General features: G+C 38.5%; 2 protein-coding genes across 2 annotated transcripts in view; both read left to right on the top strand.

Annotated features, from left to right (window-relative positions):
* The window catches only part of LOC110044616 (uncharacterized), a 42663-nt gene extending 37857 nt beyond the window's left edge, over positions 1-4806 (top strand). Inside the window, exon 12 of the mRNA XM_089271119.1 lies at positions 4129-4806. Coding sequence (XP_089127245.1) covers positions 4129-4806 — 678 coding nt within the window. The remainder of the gene's footprint in view (positions 1-4128) is intronic.
* Positions 4807-4963: 157 nt separating this feature from the next.
* LOC149105214 (uncharacterized) lies at positions 4964-6228 on the top strand. The gene has a single exon (XM_089271159.1). The coding sequence runs from the start codon at positions 4966-4968 to the stop codon at positions 5518-5520; it is 555 nt and encodes a 184-aa protein (XP_089127285.1). The 5' UTR covers positions 4964-4965; the 3' UTR covers positions 5521-6228.
* The last annotated feature ends 4621 nt before the right edge of the window (positions 6229-10849 follow it).

Genomic DNA, 10849 nt, shown 5'->3' with positions numbered 1-10849 from the left:
AATGAAATTAATGCCAATCAACAAATTAGCCTTCAACAAATATAAGGGGCCCTTGATGTCATCTCGTTTGCATTTGGCGAGCATGGCACCATTTGGGAGGTGAATATAGCTATCCAACACAAGAACACTATGATTTGAGTCAGCTTCAAATGCTATTGACATTCCATTTTTTGATAAATGCGGCATTTGCATTTCCAAGTCCTCTACTAAGCTGATAGCTTAGGGCGGACTTATCAGCAGCACTCCTTTATGAAACACACTGTCAACTTCACAATTTAAACTGCCCAGACTGTTTCTTATAAGGGGAATGGCCTCCACTACTCCAAGGTGAATTGGATTATGGAAGGAAATTAATGATTCCCACATACAAGAAATAAAGGCCACAATCCAGCTGCGACTCAGAAGTTGACTGTTATTAATTTGGAGCAATTGTTTATTCGTCTTGGCGAGTAACAGGGAAATAACTGTGCATGCATTGCTCCCATGGCATCCTCGTATTGTTGACTGTGACAAGAAAACAGGTAGCTCCCAGGAAGTAACAATGTCAGTAGTGGAAGGAGGGATATGAGGTCTGGAGGCTTGACTTCTGATGTCAAAGGTATTGGTGGATTGTGAGATGGTGGTTGTGCTGATGATTGTGTTGTTTGTTGAGAAGATCGACTGCTTGATTGCAATAGGATGGGACGTGTAATGCAAGAACCACGAGGTCTGTTGTGTCCAAAAAAATTGTGAAAAATTGTCTGATTACAGACCTAGGATACACACAATTGATTAACCAATTGACCACTGACTACCACACACAGATTGATCACATTTATACAAATGTACCACAACTTGACCAATCTGCAGGCACACTGGAGTCTTACGATGGTAATCATACGCCTACCTTCATTTCCTTGAAAGTTGTGTCAATATATCATTTTTCCAATTAACTTGTGATGCATCATATGATACACCCTGTACAATATCTGAATAAGGTACATTTTCCATTGCACCAGTAATCAACACAGCAACCTCCATGTATTGAGACACTTTTTTGAATCATTGATAACATTCACTGAAAACATAAACATCTTGTTGCTATGACAGGATGTTTATAGAATTTGTATATCAGATAAACTTTCAATTGAGCAATACATAGTTTATGTTAGGGAGTGAAGGTGGGATCTTTCCCTGACATTCCCTCCCTTAATCCTTTCCTGTACTGAACAATTAAGTAAGTTGCTAACCTTTTTGGAAAGTGGACAGGAGAGGGAGAGCAGGTTGGGGAGCAAAGAAATAGCTATAAAAATTACTAATTTTAATTCATTCATACACGTTGCCATTTAGAGTCTAACCGATTACTTTTCATATGGTTGTAGATGCAACATTTTTGGTGATTGTGTACATGCAGCATGGAAAGAACTGAAACCCTTCACTACCAACCACGATTTTCAAGTTACAGACAGAGGATGATAACAACACCCTTAATGTGTAGAATCTGCAACAAACTGAAAGGCTTCATTGGCAATTTGCCAGAAAACATCTCATCACCAAAACGATTGAAATAATATGCCAAGTGCAGATGAATGCAAACTTCCTTACAAACGTATCAAGAACTGCAAAATTGCTAAAAATTGGTTTAAAACACTTCAACTTGAGTCACCTCTTAGAAAAAGGCACAAAGGCCATGCATCCCAAGCATATAAATGAGTTTGCTGAACTGCATGATTTTAGAGAGTCGGAAACACAGAAATGCAGCCATGTACTTTACTAACGAAGAAGGATGCCAAGAAACAAACTTTTGAACTCACTACTTCCTCGGAAATGAACTGATTCTGTTACAGTGTACTGCAATTATTGACAAACTAAAGCCAACGGTGAATCAAAATTTTGTGATAAAAATGTTAAAAGGTGATCCCACGTCAATTAAAAACTCTTAATGCAATGTATCATCACCAACATAGAAAAACTAAATGCTTTATGTGTATGTACAAACTACTTGTACTTGATTACTAAAGAACTAAACTAACTTTATTATATTTCCATCAAAGATGCACTTTATTTTGATGACACACTTTGTTTCGATGTATTATATATCCTTGTTTGTTGATACTGATACATGTTATACTTTTGTCATCATGGTGTACTTAGTGCTCATCTGTTGTAACAATAATATTCATAACTCAGGCCGATCTGTATTTTGAATGTAAGCAGGTCTGCATTTTTGTGTATTGTGATTATAATGATCAATATGATACTAGATAACAAGATACAAAATATTCCCACTGAGAACCACCACAAATTAGAATGACAATGTGGATTTTCTAGTTTAATCATTTACTATTATACCTCACCAAGAGGTACTAGCAATATAAATGTATTGAAATCCGTTCATGATTAACACATTTTTTCAATAGAGTGATTTTACCAAATCTGTGACTAGGATACAATACCTTTATTGGTTTCTTTTCCTGTCAATTTAACTTTAACTTCAGTATTACCGAGCGAAAAATATTTCAGTGAGCGAGGGAAAAAAAAGGGAGAAGCAGAAGGGGTCGATAGCCTCCACCCATTTTCTGCAATAGAAAGGAACAGAAGTGGAATCTCATATTATAACCGGAAGTAAAAATGTTCATTGCGGGAAAGTATTTAAATAAACTCTACGAGTCCTCAGCTTCTACGTTCGCTATGATGATCAACTGAAAGGTTTGAAGTGTAAATGGAAGAGCGCTTAGCAAAGGATCAAGGGCTAGGCTTATTGGCTCAGTTGAGTTGTGGACAGAAATGTGTGAACGCAGGCTGAGCGTGTTGCTAGCAGAAAAAAATCATATGTAAATTTCCTTCTGCTTTGAAAACAAACCTTTTGAAAGTGCTTCTTTGTTTTCAACTTTTTATGATTGCGGCGCGATTGAAGGAAGTTTTGCGCGGACTAAAATGTCCTTGAGTGATTTTTCCTTCTTGTAAGATACAATCGGTGGCTGGTTAAAGATATGTGCAAGTCTAGGCTGCCGTTGAATGGTATGCCAGTGTTTCATGAGAATCTTTTTAAGATTCGGTGTGGCCAGATTATAAGTGGTAACAAATGGTAAAATTTCTTTTGCCTTCTTTGTTTTGTTACGAAGAGCTTCTGTTCTGTCTGAGAACTGAACTTCAGTCAAGATTTTATGAACGAGCGCCGTGGGATAGCCTCTGTTACAGAGTCTTTGCTCAAAATCTCGTTTGTATTTATTAAAAGAAAGCTGGAAGTAGACGAAAAGTCGTGAAAACATACATATTTCCAACAAAGTTATACAAATATGGTACAACAATTAAAATATTGTAAAAACCCTTTTCTACACTTTGTTTACAATTTTTAATGCATCTTCGGCCTCAAAGTAGAGACTCCCATATAAAAGGACTGGGGTGCTCGTCGTGCCTTTTCGGGAGCTTTTGGGGTACCTTTTAGGGTATTGAGCGAAAAAAAATATGACAGGAGATACTTGATTATCAACTTTACGAGTAGAAGGTATTTGAGGTATTCGAAGTATTCGTGTTTAACACTTAAAAATATGAAAGTGTCAATTAATGTGTTGTCTTAGAACTGGTACCTCTTAAGGGTTAAAAAAAATTGAAGCCACGCCCACAAAATAGGATCTTGGTACCTCTAAGGGCTCTTTTCAAAATTTCTGGCGAGCACCCCTGTTCTTTTTATATGGAAGTGTCCCCCTCCCCCGGGCCTTTGTCAACCACTTGGAAGACTTCATTTTTACAGATTTTACTCTCACCTAGAAAGTTAAAACAAATTGTCGTTGAGTTAACAGATAAATTTAAATTTTCGCCTATAACAACACATATTTCAACTATAATATAATACCACATTCACAGCTTGGCTCACAGAGCTCTTTAATTATTGGAGGGAGATGAATGTCAAGTTTAAATTGTCTCAAATATTCTTAAACCTGAAAGGAAAATATAGGATGAATCTTCGTGTCCACCACACGGTAACAGAGTGGTTGGTAACCGGTAAAATGCCCTCGTGCACAGTCGAAACGCCTCGGATATAAGATAATTATGGCAGAAAGTCATTTAGTTAAATCGCCAATAATGTTTGTAATTTCAAATCACCTTTGTTATATTATCTTCACAAGTTTTACCTTTTCATTTCAGGTCAGCCTGAAGTCACTTTCACGGAACGCTTTCTTGCATGTGGATAGACGATCAGGCTTCAATTTGTTACAGGCGGCTGTAATTGAAGGGAACTATAGCACGGTTTTCAAAGCTCACGGCCTTCTTGGTAACTTTGTAAATGAGATGAACTTCGAGGAAACGGGAAGCAACGCCAAGTGTTTTCCCGGAAAGACTGCAGTTGACATCCTCGCTAGTCTGGACAAGAAACAGAAAGGGCATGCTGATATAGAGAAGCTTTACGAGGACATGGTCGAGATATACAACTCACTAGCAGAGCTTCACTTGTGTCATTGGAATGATGACGCGGAAAAGGCTGTGGAGCTTGTTCTAAATGAGGGTATAGATATCAATATCCCTGCAAAAAGCAATCGTACGCCTTTGGTTGTGGCGAGTCTGTCATCGTCAAATCAGTTTATCAAGACCCTCGTTAACCTTGGAGCTGACGTAAATGTTCAAAGAACTGGTGACAAATTAGCTCCTTTGGGGTTAGCGGCTGATTGGAACAACTACATGGCTACTCACATTTTTTTACTGTACGGAGCTAATACAAACATTGAAGATGAGACAGGAGACACACCTCTGCATAACAGTGCACGTCAGGGATATTTCAGCGTTTCGAAGCTACTTATTGAGTCAGAATGCAAGGTCAACAGATAAAACGCCACTTTATTTAGCAGTCCAGAATAGACATGAACACGTGGTCAAACTTTCGCTTGAAAGCAATGTTGATGTCAATATGTGATCCAAGCAGGATCCGAAGGGGAGATTTTACCTTGTTCGCGGCAAAACAAGGGAAGACCAGCCTGGCATTTTGTCATGGTGGAGAAATCTTTACTGGGTTTATTTCTGAAACGGACTAAAGGGGGCAACCTTGACGTAGCAGACTTCGGAACTGTTCTTAAATCTGAGTGGAGAGAGAATCCTCCTGAAAGCACCAGAGAGGAAATGAATACTGAAGCACACGCTTTGTATAAAGAGGTGCAAGGAAATACATTGCTGCATAAAACGTATGAAAAACAAGACACCCAGCTTGTGGAACTACTTGTGGAACATGGAGTAGATATCAATTGCCGAGATGCTGAAGGTTTCACTCCTTTGCACGTTACAGCGATCCGTGGTAAGATGCAAGTTGTAAAAAAGTTTGTCGAGCTTGGAGCTGACGACAACTTTATTACACTGGATGGAAAAGATGCAGCTTATTTGGCTGAATCGAACGAAGAAACAGAAATTGAAGAATTCCTCAAGTCAAATGAGAGACTCGTTGGGGTGAAGGCCGTTACTTTGCAAGAAACCGCGAAAGAAAAGAAGTTCATTACAGACGCTTCTTTTGATCGCGCAAGAGCAGAAATATCTATCCCTAGCGGTTTATAAAATAATCCTATGGACGAAAAGCCGCCCTACAATTACACTAAACCAAATAATTAATTCTGCAGTTTGAAAACCCTCCAGTTTATTCCTGACTTCGGCCGTCGTCGGTATTAAAAAGCCAACTAAAATTTCTAGCTCGCTAGAACGGTTCACAATTTTACGCATGCGTCGCCAGCAAAATGTACGAGCGACTGCTGCACGACATAACGAGCAGGGAATTGGAGAAGATTACGTTAGCAGAGAATAAGGCATTGTACACAATAATTATTTTTTGAAGACAAATCCCCTTTTAGTTACTGTAGTACAATGTGTATTGGCAGTGTACAACTGGAAATGCTGTAGTGAATCTAAGCGTCTTGGCTTCTTGATTAATCTTAATATTTTAGTCAGGTTTAAATTACAGTGGAAGTTTGTTATTGGCAGTATCGACGAGGTGGCCTAATTTACGGGTCGAGGTCAAATTTTATGACCAGTTCTTTTTTAGATGACCTAGACATATCTCAGTTGCACTTATTTCCATGTGCATCCAGTGTTTGTAATTAAAATAGCCTTAACCTTTATAACAATTGTAATTTGTAGTTTGATTTTGAAAATCCATATTAACTTTAAAAAAACAGTTGTATTTCTAAACAACTGAATACATGTAGATCACTTTCCCTGTCTCGCGATAAAAATTAAATCGAAAACCATTTAGTGGATAAAGTCAAGAAACAGTGATGTTATAGGAGACAAACAAAGGAGACAGTTCTCCAAGTTTTATGGCTCTGTGTGTTCCCAAACTTCAGATATTAGTCGACATGTTTTGCTCAACGAGCGCCACCCCAGCCATCAGATTGCAGCATTTGTATTAGTATATGCAAATTGGTACAATACAAGATACGGAGAGGCGAAGGCCGTGTACATGCGGTCTCCTGCCAGATTATGGCCCTTGCTCGGTTTAAATAGGATTAAACATAAAAATACACGGTATCAACCAACTATAGAAAATATTGTGCCAATGCCCTTCCGCCATTGCAAGTTATAAGCTGTAATCTTTCGAAATCACTGTGTGAATTTAACGTGTCGATCTGATGGGAAGAAAAGATTTAACCAATTGCTACCGATTTTGGCCTTCTAAGTCAACAGCTTTCAAATTTTTTGAAAGTGTATTTATTTGTTTTATGAGGACAAAAACTTATGAGGATTTTAACGTGAGTTTCATTTATAGCGGAGCTCCCGCGCGCCGAAGGCGCGCGAGCAGAGCCCCATTCCTTAGAAATTTTGGTAAACTTATCAAGCCGAGAAAATTTGGTTATGACGTTACCGTACGAGCGACCGAACGCCGTCCGTACAGACTCTGGGGGAGGGGGAGAGGAGCTTCGAGGTAACCCAAACTGGGGAACCGAGGAATGCCATCTTTTTATGGCGGGATTTTTAAAGAAAAGAAAACTCATTTCTATTTGTCATGTCAACAAATGATAGCGGAGGTTGATCTAACGTTTTTAAGATGGGGTGGCACTGAAGTATAAAACAGAAACAGAAAGCAAGAATCTACAGGCAAAGAAGTAGCAAAGAAGATCGTGAAAGAGAGCGGGCCAGCGCTGGGGAAGGAGGCGAAACAATACTGAACAATGCCGTGAATTATAGCGAGTCAAGGACTAGAGAAAGGGGATGAACTAATACGGAACAATGCCGTGAAGCAAAGCTAACGAGGACTATAGAAAGGAGACGAAATACCCGACGACTACAGAACTGCTCAAGTTAATTCGCGCGTCGAGATGCTGTGCCGCCGAGCAAGAAAAGTCACATGATTAAAATCAGGTGACGAACTTGAGAACTGTGTGTTTAGAGTAATTGCAAAGCAGAAAACACAGCGGAAAAAAGTGGTTGATTCGTTGAGCTATCGAAAAGATTAGATCAGTTCGGTTCAGTCTTCACAACTTTTGCTGCAAGTTTCTACCTGGAAGAAAGTTTCTGCAAGTTTCTGCCTTGAGGTAAGTGACTTTTGTTGTGGCGTTTGCTATGGAAATTATGAAGTTGCCTCGGCGAGATAAGCTTATTTTCAATAGGAATCCTTTTTAAAGTCTTCCTTATTTGAAGCCATGCTGTGAGGCATTTTATAAATTACATAGTTTTAATTTCGCTCATAACAATAACGCGTGAGTGGCTTTGTGGAGGTTGTTGTAAGTTGCACATTGTAAACAAATCAAGTTTTGTCTCGAGTTTCGTCGTCACGTTTAAAAAACATAGGCACGCAAGGCGTGCAAGAGTTATTTTTTTGTGAACTATAAGTCTCGGAGATAGGAGCATTAATGGAACTGTTTACAGTAATGATTTGGTTGATTTGACAATTTTTTTTGGTTGCGATGTACAGCAAGAAAGAAACTGGGAGTTTATGATCTACATACGATGTTACATCGGTAATGGTAAGATAACTAAATAGTAAGCCATAAAATGTTTGACTGAACGAACTACAGTAATCTGACACGTCTCCACATTAATGTAGATACCATCTTATTTTCTAACAGGCAATTTTATTCGTTCTTTGATACAACCCACACTGTGATTGGTCTGACACGCGCACATGCATAACTCCCTCACTCACCGATCACGTAGCCCTTCCCCCGGGGGGGGGGGGACTCCCTTATATGGGCTATATAGGTCTGTGCGGACCCGAAGGGTATGGTGTTTCAGCCGTTTTGGTCATAAATAGGGTATCGATTTTAGCTGATTTTGGCCATTTTGGTCATAAATAGGGTACGGTTTTTGTCCTTTAGCCTTGATATGGGTATGTTTTAAGAAGAAGCCACTTTTTCATCATTATCGAAAAGAAAATCAATAAAAGCCCTTCACAAATTTATATGTTTACGGTAATTTAACATTGGTTTGAACTAGGGAGCTAATTGTAACGCAGGTCTGAAACAGGGTTTTGATTTGAGGGTCAGGTCGTAAATAGGGTTTCGAATTTTTGGTCAGGTCATAAATAGGGTAAGGAATATCGCAGATTTTAGTCATAAATACGGTGAGGGTTTTGGGAAGCGGGCCGCACACCCCCAACCAATTTTTCTGGGAGTACCCCCTCGGGAGCCCTTCCAGCCCCCAAGAGGAATTTTTACTCAAAAATACTCAAGTTAAGAGAACTTTTCGCATTTTATACGAGTAGTAAGTTTACCCTTTTTACACAACACAACGCAACAGCACTACTTCACCGAAAATTTAAAGAAAGAGAAAAAACCTCTCTGACACGTTGAAAGTCTGATTTAATTCAATTGCACTTTAACTTGGTGCCACACAGTCTTCAAAGAACATTTGAACAGTTTTCATACTTTTTACCTTTAAAAATATCGGACTGAAAAGAATGTCATAAAATGCCCATCAAATAAAAATATTAAACTGCTACTGCAGAGACGTAAAAACACTCTAGAAATGAAATCTTCTTTTTTGTTTGTCAGCTCTAATTGAATATACTCCCATATGAAAAACAAAAGTGTCGAGTTACCATTTGAAACTAAAAATAGCAAACATCTCGTAGGAACAAGTGGCGACGATTCGTCAGCTCTAATTGAATTAACTACCTTGTGAAAAACAAGAGTGTCAAATTACCTATTGTAACTAAAAAATAAAAATATCTCGTTATATTTGCATGCAATAAGAGCAAAACAATCACCTGCACTTACTATTGTAAACGTTAGAACTGCTTCAAATCTAAATAGTCTCGTCTCCTCTAAAACATGTCCTAAGAACTAGAACCGACGATTCGTGACCTCTAATTGAATTAACTCCTTGTGAAAAACAAGAGTATCGAGTTACCCTTTGTAATTAAAAATAAAATTATCTCGTGCCATTTGCCTACTACTCATGAACTGTTTCAAAACTCAAGACTCATCTCGTTCATAACTAGCCACCATTACACTGAAAATTATGCACTCTAAAACAACCCAATGTACGTATGTAACTGTCACACTCCCCTCCAAACCGGACTAAAAATCAAGAAACGGCAACATACACGTCTCTCTTTATTTTTCAATTACCAAAGTCCTTGTGTTTATACATACCTTGTGTTTCTCACGCACCATTTACCTTTACAACAAGGAATTTGATTGGCTGTTCATAGTAGATCCAATCTGATTGGTGTGACATACATACATCTCTCACTCACTCACTCACTCACTCACTCACTCACTCACCCATTGACCCGTCCATAACATACCCGACGCGCCGACTAAGAGGTATTTTTTTTACAAAAAAATAACTCAAAAATTGCTTTTGTAAACACTGCCGGGCGAGTTTTGAAGTTTTCTCTGTGTTAGTTGGCACAACCGCTTCCTAGACTACAAAAATTTCTTAAACCAAGATAGGTCAACAAACCATTTTAAGCCGAAGCGAACAGGATTTGCTAAATTTACTTTTGACGTTCCCATGTGAATATTTACATCTTGTGACTACAAAGTATTTCCTCGTTTTGTTAGTTCAACTTATTCGGTTTGGCGGATGCTTGGGGGGGGGGGGGGGGGGGAGGAATTTCCAGGTTAATTTGGTTGAAGACTGGTAAAGCTACCGCCGATAAAATGACTGCAAAGCTAAATTAAGGCCGTCGGCAAAAATACACACTGTGATATTCAAATCTATGCTTAAGCCTGAATAATTGTTAAACTTTAACACTGCAAGCTTAAACGAATTTTCTTCATCCTTTCTTTTATTCGGTCATCCTTCATTGAGAAGGGATTTGCTGTTTGATACTCAGCTGTAATGATATGCATATTGTGTTTATAATGTAGATTTCCTCGTTTTATTTTGTGGTTGTCCAGTTAGTTCGGTTTCGTGAAATGCTTGTAGTCGCAATGTCGAGTAGACAATTATGCATGTAAACCCTGTCGGCGAATAAAACTCTACTTCGATTTTGATTTGCTATTTTATTTTATTAGTGCCACTGCTTTTGGTTGGGGGTACATGGCCCCTATTTTCCTAATGAGATATTATTCCCCAGTGTGGTATTTACACTTATGGAAATGTTCCATAAAAGTGAGATAGTACTGATTAAAAAAAAAATGCTAAGAGCTTTACTCGGTAATGAAGAGTGAAAATGACATTTACATACTTAGAAAAAATTTAGGGCGTACAAGTCCTTGCCCTGACCATTTTTTGGTAATAAAAATAACTTTTACATATATACATTCAAAATTTAGTTGGTGAGAGTGCATTCCTCGCGCCACTGACCCCCTCTCTCTGCTCTCTTCCTCACACTAATTTTTTGATTGACTAACTGATTAACCGAATGTCACTGACTGTTTTCTTTGTTGTGCTTTACTTTTTTGCTCATCGAAGAAAGTTTCAGTTTCTTCCTGGCTGTTTC

The sequence above is a fragment of the Orbicella faveolata genome, unplaced genomic scaffold (assembly GCF_042242905.1).
Source record: "Orbicella faveolata isolate gen_17 unplaced genomic scaffold, um_ofav_v1 contig_34, whole genome shotgun sequence".
In the NCBI taxonomy this organism is placed as follows: Eukaryota; Metazoa; Cnidaria; class Anthozoa; order Scleractinia; family Merulinidae; genus Orbicella; species Orbicella faveolata.
This window is presented reverse-complemented; position numbering and strand designations above follow the sequence as displayed.